This window comes from Gymnoscopelus microlampas (assembly GCF_963454915.1).
Source record: "Gymnoscopelus microlampas genome assembly, chromosome: 21".
NCBI lineage: Eukaryota > Metazoa > Chordata > Actinopteri > Myctophiformes > Myctophidae > Gymnoscopelus > Gymnoscopelus microlampas.
In genome coordinates this window covers 46,325,457-46,338,275 of record NC_139958.1, presented here as the reverse complement: position 1 = coordinate 46,338,275, position 12,819 = coordinate 46,325,457, and the positions used below count along the sequence as shown (strand labels likewise).

The 12,819-nt window shown below is 42.4% G+C and overlaps 2 protein-coding genes across 2 annotated transcripts in view; one reads left to right on the top strand and one right to left on the bottom strand.

Moving 5' to 3' along the window:
- The window catches only part of LOC311037309 (protein EFR3 homolog B-like), a gene marked incomplete at both ends in the record, with an annotated part of 26,925 nt that extends 17,971 nt beyond the window's left edge, over window positions 1–8,954 (top strand). Inside the window, 10 exons of the mRNA XM_084046429.1 lie at window positions 1–167; window positions 589–664; window positions 1,065–1,226; window positions 1,889–2,020; window positions 2,242–2,309; window positions 2,906–3,033; window positions 3,415–3,503; window positions 3,735–3,783; window positions 7,354–7,460; window positions 8,805–8,954. The exon at window positions 1–167 is cut by the window's left edge and continues 6 nt beyond it. Coding sequence (XP_083902555.1) covers window positions 1–167; window positions 589–664; window positions 1,065–1,226; window positions 1,889–2,020; window positions 2,242–2,309; window positions 2,906–3,033; window positions 3,415–3,503; window positions 3,735–3,783; window positions 7,354–7,460; window positions 8,805–8,954 — 1,128 coding nt within the window. The remainder of the gene's footprint in view (window positions 168–588; window positions 665–1,064; window positions 1,227–1,888; window positions 2,021–2,241; window positions 2,310–2,905; window positions 3,034–3,414; window positions 3,504–3,734; window positions 3,784–7,353; window positions 7,461–8,804) is intronic.
- A 1,270-nt stretch (window positions 8,955–10,224) lies between these two features.
- On the bottom strand, window positions 10,225–11,975 carry LOC311037308 (18S rRNA aminocarboxypropyltransferase-like; the record flags this gene model as incomplete). Its single annotated transcript, XM_084046428.1, is given in 5 exon segments — window positions 10,225–10,232; window positions 10,385–10,583; window positions 10,587–10,709; window positions 11,239–11,365; window positions 11,959–11,975. Coding segments are annotated over 5 exon segments (474 nt in total).
- Window positions 11,976–12,819: the final 844 nt, after the last annotated feature.

Below are 12,819 nucleotides of genomic sequence, written 5' to 3'. Positions count from 1 at the left end.
GAGGGGTATGACAGCAGTAACATGCTGACAGCGTTGCCCTCGTCCTTCCTGTCACCTCTGTTGTCCTTCACTCTGATGGAGGACTCTGAGGTCAGACTGCTGGTCCTGAACATCCTGATGACTCTGATAGACAGACAGCACAATATACATCACTTTAACACTATCAGGTATCTATCTATCTATCTATCTATCTATCTATCTATCTATCTATCTATCTATCTATCTATCTGTCTGTCTGTCTGTCTGTCTGTCTGTCTGTCTGTCTGTCTGTCTGTCTGTCTGTCTGTCTGTCTGTCTGTCTGTCTATCTGATAGACAGACAGCACAATATACATCACTTTAACACTGTCAGGTACCTATCTATCTATCTGTCTATCTACAGTATAGCTATACCTACATATCTATATATCTATCTATCTATCTATCTATCTATCTATCTGAGTGTGTGTGTGTGTGTGTGTGTGTGTGTGTGTGTGTGTGTGTGTGTGTGTGTGTGTGTGTGTGTGTGTGTGTGTGTGTGTGTGTGTGTGTGTGTGTGTGCGTGCGTGCGTGCGTGCGTGCGTGCGCGCGCGCATGCGTGCATGTGTAGCATCATTCCAGACATCTCGGTTCTCAAGCTGAAGTTGGACAAATGTTCCAGACAAGATAACCTGTTCATGAGAAAGGTAAGTCTGTCTGTCTGTCTGTCTGTCTGTCTGTCTGTCTGTCTGCCTGCCTGCCTACCTGCCTGCCTGCCTGTCTGTCTGTCTGTCTGTCTGTCTGTCTGTCTGTCTGTCTGTCTGTCTGTCTGTCTGTCTGTCTGTCTGCCTGCCTGCCTGCTTGCCTGTCAGTCTCTCTGTCTGCCTGCCTGCCTGCCTGCCTGCCTGCCTGCCTGCCTGCCTGCCTGCCTGTCTGTCTGTCTGTCTGTCTCCAAGCAAATACAAAAAAACGAAATAAACCGCAATTCCTGCATTTCCTGTCCGTGTGTGTATGTGTGTATGTGTGTGTGTGTGTGTGTGTGTGTGTGTGTGTGTGTGTGTGTGTGTGTGTGTGTGTGTGTGTGTGTGTGTGTGTGTACGTGCGTAGCATGCACAGCATCTGTACAGACATGTCTTCCTGGCCTGTAAGGAAGACAACAATGGGCGGAGTCACTACCAGGCTCTCTACACCCTATTGGCTCTCCTCAGCTTGGAGCTGGCCAATGAGGAGGTGGTGGTGGACCTGATCCGATTGGCTCTCGCTCTGCAGGTGCGTTTGAAGCTGTTATTAATATTTATAATAATATTAATATATTCCACACGTATATACACGTATTGGCCTCTAGGGGGCAGTGCTTGTATTGAGTTTACCAACCTCAAACGATGACCTCATGTTTGACGATGTGTTTACATTTTTTACAACCCATAATGCTGTGAATAACTTTTAACAATATTGTTATATGACATTTAAACAACACATTCTCTTAGATGTTGCTGAGTGGTTGGTGTGTCTTTTGTAGGAGCTGGCGTTGACCAATGAGGAGGCTCTATCGGTGTATAATTGTTGCTATGAGCTTGTAGGTCTGCTATTTTTGAATAGCCAAAGTATACAATATGGATACAGGGGTTAAAATGATTGTGACGCTGTAACAAATTTAGCTGGGGGCCCCCTGGTATCCCCCCAAGGAACCCTGGGGGTCCCGGACCCCACTTTGAGAATCAATGTTTTAGATTTTCTTCTCTCAATAGCTGAATGTTCATTGGCGATTGTTTTATTCTGTCTTTTGCTTTTATTATTAACATGCTCTTTTGCCTTTACTTGTGAAGATGTATTTTCTTGATTGGATGGTTTGTTTTGTAGGAGCCGGTGTTGACCAATGAGGAGGCACTATCGGTGTATAATTGTTGTGATTGGTTGGTTTGTTTTTGTAGGAGCTGGCGTTGACCAATGAGGAGGCTCTATCGGTGTATAATCGCTGTGCAATCCATGGCCTCTGTGCAGCCTACCTCAACCTGATCTCACAGCTCACTACTGCCCCCTGCTTCTGTCAGCATGTACTACAGGTCTGTTTGAGCGTCTGTCTGTCTGTCTGTCTGTCTGTCTGTCTGTCTGTCTGTCTGTCTGTCTGTCTGTCTGTCTGTCTGTCTGTGCGTGCGTGCGTGCGTGCGTGCGTGCGTGCGTGCGTGCGTGCGTGCGTGCGTGCGTGCGTGCGTGCGTGCGTGCGTGCGTGCGTGCGTGTGTGTGTGTGTGTGATTGGTAATCCAGTGTGTGTGTATTTCACCAGGTTATAGAGGTGAGACAGAGGGAGGCTCCTTATCTGCTGCCTGACCACGTCTTTATAGACACACCCAGGTAAGACAGACAGACAGACAGACAGACAGACAGACCCAGGTGAGACAGACAGACAGACAGACAGACAGACCCAGGTGAGACAGACAGACAGACAGACAGACAGACAGATGGGGTCGAACCCAAATATTCTTTCTCTTGTCATTAGGGAAAGTGATACATTTTGGTTAAAACTAAAACGTTTTTTTGTTAAAAAAAAAAATGTAGCTCTGTGTTCAGCTGGTAATCATTTCTATAGTGTTTGTTCAGTAACAGACAGGGCCGTGCAGAGGGCACTGAAGGGGCAGTTGCTCAAAGTTTAGAAAAGGGCACATCTGCGCGCCAATTTTTGGGGTGGTCTTTTTGTGGGGTCATTTATTAGGTCATTTAAATTATAATTATAAATAATAATATCAAAAGTATAATTATTTGTCAAATGTCTTGATAAGGGCCACGGGTATTGGGCAGGCCATACAAAAAACACATTTTAAAAAATGGAAAAGGGCACCTTGAGGCAAAAGGGCAGGTGCTCAAGCACCAAAAGTCAACTTTTGGTGTGTGTGTGTGTGTGTGTGTGTGTGTGTGTGTGTGTGTGTGTGTGTGTGTATCTGTGTTTGTAGTCTCCCTGCCACATGCCCACCAGTAGAGGGAGACATTGTGTTTGTTCAGTCTCAGATCTCTGAGGCTTTAGGAGGAAGTGGATACAACACAGAGCGACTGAACATGCCCTACACTCCACACATATCAGGTACGCACTCGCACCACACATATCAGACGCACCAGTCCATGTATTGTGTTATAACTATGAATTGTACTATAGGCCGGTGGTTCTCAAAGTGCGGTCCTTTAGGGGGTCTAAACGAGCAGCTAAACAAGCATATAGCGTCAACAATGAGTTGAACCACTCTAACCTCATATACATCGGCTAGGAAAGAGTGACACTGAAAATCAAGCATGTGTGTCAATAAGGTCAATAAGGTCAAATTAACTTGGTGTTGTATTTAATTTCAACCATTCATTGTGGTGTCTCTGTTCTATATTATTATTATGTAAAGTGTCTTGAGACAAATGTAATTGAATTAAGAGTATTCTTAGATTTTTTTTTGTCGTTGGTGTTTTTTTGTGACAGATGAAGACCATCTGGGGAAGAGGAAGAGTATTGTAGATGCTGTGTCTCTACAGATGGACATGAACTCATACATTCACCACACTGCACAGGTGTGTGTGTGTGAGTGTGTGTGTGTGTGTGTGTGTGTGTGTGTGTGTGTGTGTGTGTGTGTGTGTGTGTGTGCGTGCGTGCGTGCGTGCGTGCGTGCGTGCGTGCGTGCGTGCGTGCGTGCGTGCGTGCGTGCGTGCGTGCGTGCGTGCGTGCATTTATGATCAAAAACTCAGGATAATCATGTAAATGTCACAGCCACTTACTCTGCCTGTCTGTCTGTGTTTCTCCAGAAGTCTCCAACAGAGCAGATAACGTTTGAGACATTGAAAAGTGCCATCTGTGAGTATTATTACTATACTATTATTATTATTTTATTTTTTTATCAATGCACTATTATTTATGTATAAGAATGCCTAAATTAGATAGGAATAACAATAGAGCACCAAAGTCTAACGTAATTTGCGCATCCTACCTAGGTCACGTTTTTTTCCCCCCATTCTTGAATCCCCATAGACGTGCTTAATATTGCGTCAAATAAGAACTGCGTTCCAAAAATAAACAAATGATCCCGGCGGTTTGACTCTTATGGATATGAAGCATCAACTGACGGTGAGAAAACGTTAATGTTACTTCCGCTGAATTAGTTAAAGGAGCAACACCATGAATTTTAACTTTTCCTTCTTTTTTGTGTGTTTTTGGTCTCCCCTACCTCTCCTCTATCCCAAAACATACCCAAGTTTGAGCACTCAGGCATTCACATAGTCAGGGGATATTAAAAAAGTCTTGGAATAAATTCCTTACCAAAAAAAATCTTCACCAATGTGTTTGCAAAGGTGTCACATCTCACAAAGACTGAAATTCAGTATCCCTAGGAGAATTTTTGACAGCTCCTTAAAGTTGGGGTACCCACCATAACCTTGGTTAAACAAAATCCCCCCAAAAAAACTAAATTTAATTCTGTTTTAAGTAGCATGTGAGGTGTCAAACTAGGGTGTTTTTATGATTCTGAATCCATTGCGATCATTTGTTTTGCACCAAAACCACTCCTTGGGCTAAAAACGTCCCAATCCCATTGGGCTTTTTACACAAAAATTATACATGGCTATGGCCGTTTTTAGCCCAAGGAGTGGTTTTGGTGCAAAACAAATGATTGCAATGGATTCAGAATCATAAAAACACCCTAGTTTGACACCTCACATGCTACTTAAAACAGAATTAAATTTGGATTTTCTTTTAACCAAGGTTATGGTGGGTAGCCCAACTTTAAGGAGCTGTCAAAAATTCTCCTAGGGATACTGAATTTCAGTCTTTGTGAGATGTGTTACTAGACACCTTTACAAACACATTGGTGAAGATTTTTTTTGGTAAGGAATTTATTCCAAGATTGGAAAATATTCTGCTAATATCCCCTGACTAACAGCATATCTGGGGTTTTATGTAAATTGGTCTCAAAACACTGATTTCCCCCCGCCTGTGATGTCACATGCGATACCTACAAAGCACCTACATTTTTTTTTACTATTTCCACACAGAACCAGGAGATAACATGCATACAAACTGGCTCAATAGCGCCACATGCCAAATAAGGACAATGTGGTATTGCAGGTGAAAGTGCTTTATAAGCCAGAGAGAAGTTAGTTGGAATGAGTATATCTGAGGCTTGATTTAGGCTCAACCCTTTTGCAAAAGTGGAACAATTACAATCAAAACAAAATACTGTATGTACGATGAAATGGGAATAAAGAAATGTGTAAACAGAGCTGTGTTATATTGCAACTTAGAGAAAACTATCTTACAAAACTTTCTGTCAGATAGTTATATCTGACAGATACAGCTTGGTTAGCTTGGGATACATTTTTGAAATAACAGTATTTCAATGTTTTGCATTCACTTTGTATAAAACCTTTGGAACCAATAGCTGCAAATGTTTAACATGTATGTAAAGGTAGTTACTCTGTTTGTATGTACAGTATTTCTATGTACCGAGGTCACTGCGGACAGTGCAGGAATACACACTCTTTGAGTCTTCTGTAGGAGACTCAAAGAGTCTCCATTGAGACTCCGCCGGTCATCAAATTATTGGCTTAGGAATGAGACTAAAACAAAACTCCATGAATTCACGGGCTTCATGAGGTGTGCAATTGATAGAAAATACGATTTTTGTTTTGGGGTGAACTATTTTAAGGTGGTTGTATTCCATTAGACATCCTTCTCCTGGCACAACATCTCACAAATCGTGCTGAGTTTTACGTCATTAGTCATGTTTTCAAACTCTCCTTGGGTGATTGTAATATGTGGGAAGTATATATCTCTGATGTCTTGGTACAGTGGGCAAGTGGTTAGGAAGTGTAGCTCAGTTTCTACCTTGTTTTGTGTGCTGTGGGTGCACAGCCTGTCTTCTCTTGGGAGCCATGTCTGGCCTTTTGTCGATCGCAAAACTGTGTTCACTGAGACACAGTACATAGTCAATTTGGAGAGAGAATATGTCTACAAGGCATCATTCTATAAGCCATATCTCGAAAACTGGTGGGTCAAACTGCACAAGCAATATGTCAATTTGTAGCTGTGATTCCCTGCTTTCATATGACATGAAAAAACGAAAATGAAAAAAGCCTAGATGACTTATCCTTTATCGTGGTGGGTCACATAGTACATAGATCTATCCGGTGCGTAAATACCTGAGGTAAGACATAAGGTGTGGTAAGTACCTGAGGTAAGACATAAGGTGTGGTAAGTACCTGAGGTAAGACATAAAGGTGTGTGAGCATAGCAGCAAATACTGTATATGATATGCTATAGACGTGTACGCCGTACTCCGGAGAATTCCGAAGTACATTTTTCTTACCTTTTATATGATATTTTGTTGCTGTCCGGCAGAAACCAGTTAACTCCATTTTGACGCTTTTGCATTTTTTTCCTATGAATCAGGGCCATTGAACACCCTTTACGTCTGTGTGTTGGTAAAAAAAATATTGAACCGATGAAAAGCATTAAACAGCGCTTCTGACAAAACCAGCTAACTCCATTGGATCCTCAAATGTTCTGCTAAACCAGCGAAGTCCACCGGAGTTAGCTGGTTTTGCTGACTCCAGGCTCCACCCCCTTTTGACCTCCAACCTCATTGTGAGCTTGGAGTTCCATTCAGCTGTTCTTATCAATGATGAACACAACCTACAAACTCCACTTTTATTTTTTCCTGAAAAATGAACATTTTGGAGTTAGCTGGTTCCTGCCGGACAGCAGATACTGTATCCTAGGACGAATGGTACAGTAGAACAATGTCATAACTCCATCCCGAGTCCACGGGAGCTAAAAACCAGAGCAGACGGTCCATGCTCTAGTCTAGATTGCATATTTTTATCACGATTTTATGTATATACTTTTGTTCATAACTGACTTTCCTAATGACAGAAAACTGTCCACGGTGTTTGTGTGAGATCCGCCCCTCCGGAAGTCTTGCAAGCCGAAATTAGTGATGTAAACACTACGGCGGGACAGAAAACGTCCTATGGAATTCTCCTTTAAGGTGTTGTACATGGAATTGAGGTGCAGAGTGTCAGCACGTGTCGACGGACGACCGCATTGTCCATGTAAGGTAACTGACACTATAATCCTCTCTCTCTCTCTCTCTCTCTCTCTCTCTCTCTCTCTCTCTCTCTCTTTCTCTGTGTGTGTGTGTGTGTGTGTGTGTGTGTGTGTGTGTGTGTGTGTGTGTGTGTGTGTGTGTGTGTGTGTGTGTGTGTGTGTGTGTGTGTGTGTGTGTGTCTCTCTCTCTCTCTCTCTGTGTGTGTGTCTCTCTCTCTCTCTCTCTCTCTCTCTCTCTCTCTCTCTCTCTCTCTCTCTCTCTCTCTCTCTCTCTCTCTCTCTATGTCTCTCTCTATGTCTCTCTCTCTATGTCTCTCTCTCTAGGTGACAGTGTAGTGGTGGAGGAGGAGCAGAAGGAAAGGAGACGTCAGCTGATGGAGAGGTTCCAGAACGCTCCGTTTGAGGAGATCGCTGCTCACTGTGGAGCCAGGGTCAGTGCTGCACTGCACCTTTCCTCCAGCAGAGAGTGCTGTTGCCACATATCAGTGCTGCACTGTGTCCCAAACTATGGGTTTTGGGACCCATTGTTGGGCCGCAAGCCTATTTTTTATACATAATAATAACTATATAATTACTCTTTCATTCCCTCATTATTTAAAATACATTTAAAAATCACACCCAGTGTGAAGTGTGCGGTGTGGTCATCACAGTGATGGAAGCTCACTTAAAAAATAAGGTGTTTTTTTAAGTGCATAGTCATTATTAATTTCATCATGTGTCTCGCTAGCCAATCACAGTGCTGAATAGAGTCAGCCAATAGAGTCAGCCAATCACAGTACAGCTAGGGGTGTACTAATGTAGAGGGGTGTGCTATTATGAGCCAATCACAGTACAGCGAAGGGTGTACTAATGAGGTGTCCCAAGCCCACTTATAGGAGCGGCTACACCGCTAAAAAAAGATACGAAATTAAAACATTTCAAACATTGTTCAAAAGAATTTCATACATTTTCAAACACATTAAGAAATTCCCTGAATAAAAAAGAATAAGAAGTAGTGAAAATACTTCTTAAGAGTATTTCTTGAAATACGTCTAATAAGTACTGATTTCAGAAGTAAAATAAATCACACAGATCAGAATTAATTAGCACAAGGTCTTGCCCTGTGGAAAGAAAGGCACAGTGATTCAATACAAGCCAACAAGCTAGCCAATCACAGATCTAGTATAGACAGCAAATAATGTAGATGTTTTGTGAGCTTGTAGATCGGCTATTTTCACTTCTTTGGGTCCCAGGAGACATCAAATGTCTCTTCTTGGTCTCGAGCTAAAATGTCGCTGGATTACTGCACCTTTTAGCCAGCAGAGGGTGCAGTCATAACAATGGAGAATTACAGAGGTGGAAAGTGGAGAGTACTGAGTAGCATATAGATTCAAGTACTGTACTTAAGTACACATTTTGAGGTTCCTTTACTGTACTTAACTTGAGTAGGAACATTTTGTTACACTTTATTCTTCTACTCCACTACATCTCAGAGGCAAATATTGAAGACCCCTGATCCAGAACAATGGTTCTCGAACATGTTCATGTCAAGGACCCACAAACTGATACATATTATGCCATAGACCCCCGTTAGAAAAGATTTGAGGGCAGGAGCAGGCTTCTAGCTTCCTATTCTGGGACGGACATTCAGCCAGGATAGCAGATCTACAAGCTCTCAACAAATCACTGTCCTGTAATTCAATGGTTTTCATATGAAATTACTTGTCTGTCTCTCTGTATGTCTGTCTCTTGCTCTCACTCTCTCTCTCTCTGTGTTGTCTATGTCTCTCTCTCAGTCATGTATCTTACAGAGTAAACTGGATCAGATCTTTGAGTCCACCATCAGGCCGCCGCCCTCTCCCTCAGGCTCCGCCTCTCTGGGACAGGCCCTGCCCCGTTCCATACCCCTCTACGAGATGAAGTTCCCTGACCTGTGTGTCTATTAGCACACAGGTCACGCAGGTCACGCGCACGCGCACACGCACACGCACACGCACACACACAATGAGACTGAATATATGATAATACTGTGTCGCAATGCAGACCTAGTAAGGAGCCCTGAGGTACTCCAGTCAATGACGTATGTGGTTTAAGTGATGTATTTTATTTTATGAATAGTGACTTACTGAATAATGACTTACTATTTGAATAATTATATTGCTGTTACTAAACAAATGAATCATCTGTTATTTGTGTTATTCCCTCTAAATAAAGTGCTGCAGTTTGTAGTCCTAAAACCAGGAAGTGAGATACCAGTGCTGCAGTTTTGTAGTCCTAAAACCAGGAAGTGAGTTCCACAATTCAGCCAGAGTCATTGAGTTTGTGATTATACTGAGCCATAAATAATTTTCTGGGTCTAATCTTACGAGCAATGGGTTTCAACGTATTATTTTGGTAGATTGTAAAGCCGCTGCCGCTGTGTAATGTGTGATTGAATATTTTTAATGGAACATCACCAGCTTAATCTCTGCCGACGGCGATATGACTCCATCCATAAATCTACATGTTTATCAATTCATATTTATTATTTATTTTTGCTTGATTCGTGCTCTTTATTAGACATTGTATTCTTTCCATCAATTCCATTCTGGTTGATTATATTTAACAAATAAAGATCATAGGTCCAGACTCACATTTGTGTGTGATTTTGTTTATATTAACCCATAAGACCTGAAGCCGATTCTACATGTCTCCTAAATCCCAACAGTTTTCTGAAAAACGTATGTTTCTAGATCAGTGGTGCTCAATCTTTTTCATGTCAAGGACCCCCAAAATTATATGTATTTGGCCGCGGACCCCCATCAAAATATTTTGTTCCAGGGACCCCCAGAAGCAAAGATTTGAGTTAAAAATGTTCGCTTTAAAAAAATATATATATATTCAAAGATTTGCACACATTTTCACAAATTTTTCAAAAATAGCAGATCTACAAGCTCGTCGCGTGGCACTCGGTCCCGCGCTATGAGCTTGTATATCTGCTATTTTTGAACAGCCCAAAGTGTAAAATAATGCTTTTTAGCTCAAATCTAAAAATGACACAGTTCCAGGTCTTAATGGGTTAAGCTCTTCAGAGAAATACTCTGAGGGGTGGACAGTAAACTAATTATATGAGGACTGTACTTCATTTTTGGAGCTTTTGTTTTTTTGTTTTATGCAAGCTGATGACTTTCACTCCGCTGCATTTTTAAATATAAATATTGTACTTTTGACGGTACGCTACATTTCTGGTGGATAAACATGCAAAATTGAGGGTGTCAAAGTCTCGACTTGGTGAAACTCCCAGACAGACCATATGATACCACCCTCCACAGAGATCACATGCAAGCATAGCTTTGTTTGGGTCATTTGGTGTTTGACAAATGCAATAGATTATTACTTGGCCTCACCCACTCATCACCTAGTGGATCTTTGGCATGTCTTTTGTTCACACGCACACCCAATAGGTTAATTAATAGTGTGGCAGCAAATGCTTCAACACAAGATAACCTGCAAGGTTTGCCATAGTTTACTCGATTTGCTGCTACAAGGTAGGGCAGCAACCTGGGATGTGATCCATTCATCTTATTGAAGGGAGTCTATTCAAGTTTGGCCCAGGAACAATCAATGACTGCCAGTCCATTCTGTGCCACTATCTGTCTGTCTGCAGGTGTCACATACTTTGTGCCCATGGGAGTCAGTATGAGGCCGTTGAATCTCTGGTTAGGGTTAGGGTTAGGGTGAGACTGTAGTTTGTCCAACAGAGGGGATTGTAGTTTGTCCAACAGAGTTTGTCCAGTGGCTGAATCAGAAGCTTTGAAACAACAGAAGAGACTGTAGTTCGTCCAACAGAGGAGACTATGCTGTTCTGCCCTCATCTGTTGAACCAGCTGACGCTACGGCCATGGGTGGAGCCAAACATCTGAACAAGTCTGTGGTTCCAGAAGCTTTGAAACAACAGAGGAGACGTAGTTTTTCCAACAAAGGAGACTGTAGTTTGTCCAACAGAAGAGACTGTAGTTTGTCCAACAGAGGAGACTGTAGTTTGTCCAACAGAGGAGACTGTAGTTTGTAGAGACTGTACCCTAACCCTCATCATCAGGCCCTCACATCTAGAGTTCGGACAAATACGTCACACCGACCGGATCCGACTGATGGCTCCCATTTCCACATGACTAAATCAGCGTTGTTAGGCAACGGTTTGTGTTGTGTCTGACATCAGTTCATGTTACGTTTGTGATGTCCACCGTCCACCAGTCTCCATGTGCATATGTGGGCATGTTTGGACTTGCGTACCAACTTCCTGCCAGTGCAACGCTTAGGGTCACAGTGGCCCAACTCCCACATGGCAAGTGGACATGGTAGTTTAACCACTTTAGCCCTATTCTATACATAGGCTATTTTCAAACATGTTAGTACTTTTACTTTAAGTACATTTGGCTACCAATACTTTTGTACTTTCACTAAAGTACAATTTGAATTCTGGACTTTTACTTGTAACAGAATATCTCTATATTGCAGTATTGATACTTTTACTTAAAGGCATTGTAGGGAACATTAAGCCTAAATTTAAAAAATATTTATATATATATTTTTTGCATTTTTTCCCCTCTATCAGCCACTATATAATGATGCTGGGGTGTTTTCCTTTATTGAAACACAGTCCTCCTTCTGAAATCCGTATTTTCCCTAATGTTTATGTGTTCTATGTTTATGTCCGGGACGTAAATTAACGCACGCATGTGCGCGTCCGTGCGCGTCCGTGTCCGTATGAACGTTTACTTTCGGTTTTAAAACGCTCTCAAACTTCGTTTTTTAGGCACAGAATTTACTTTTAAGATAGCGTGTGGATAGAATTTAGTTGTTTAACTTCATATATGTGGTCAATTTATCATGAAAGAGCCTATTTAAAAATAAAAATTCAGAGAACCAGCAGGGCGGGAATTTCCGCATATTGTATCCCAATAAAGCAACCTGTTTTCGGGCACCATTCCTTCAAAAAGTACCTCGCTATGGAACTCCCTCCTGCGTCACCCCCTGGTGGTCGGGGAAAAGTACTGCTGGTTATTTACCTCTAAACTCCCTAGTATACCTTTAAGTAAAACATTTGAGTACTTTTTTCCACCACTGCCGGTCTATGACGTCAGGCTATTAATGTATGATGTCGGTATACTGTGACATCAGTACTGCTTGTCTGTCTACATATTAAAGCCTCGCCAATGCTGAACTTTCTTTGGATCCAATTCGGAGTTGTGGCTCAGATTTAACTTGTTTTTGATCGATAGAATATTTCCAACGTGGATTTGATTTGACGCACACACATACCGTAGCTGTGACAGTAGAAATGGGAGGTAGCAGCTCTAGCCGAATGTCTTATGAAGACGATGATGATGATGAAGGAGGTAGGTTTACGGAGGGCATCAAGCTCTCTGCCAGAGCCAGCAGCCGCTTCAGGACGCCAACGCCGGCCGGCAGACCCCAGCCACCGGGCGGTGCCGTTCTGCCCTCGTCTGTTGAACCAGCCGATTCTCCGGCCACGGGCGGAACCGGACGCCTGAGCAAGTCTGTACTTTCAGAAACTTTGAGACAACAGAGGAGACTGTAGTTTGTCCAGTGGCAGAATCAGGACCTTTGAAACAACAGAGGAGACTGTAGTTTGATTTGTCCACTGGCAGAATCAAGAGCTTTGAAACAACAAAGGAGACTTTAGTTTGTCCTGTTAAAGATTCAAGAGCTTTTAAAACAACAGAGGAGACTTTAGTTTGTCCGGTTAAAGATTCAAGAGCTTTTAAAACAACAGAGGAAACTGTAGTTTGTCCAGTGGCAGAAACAGGA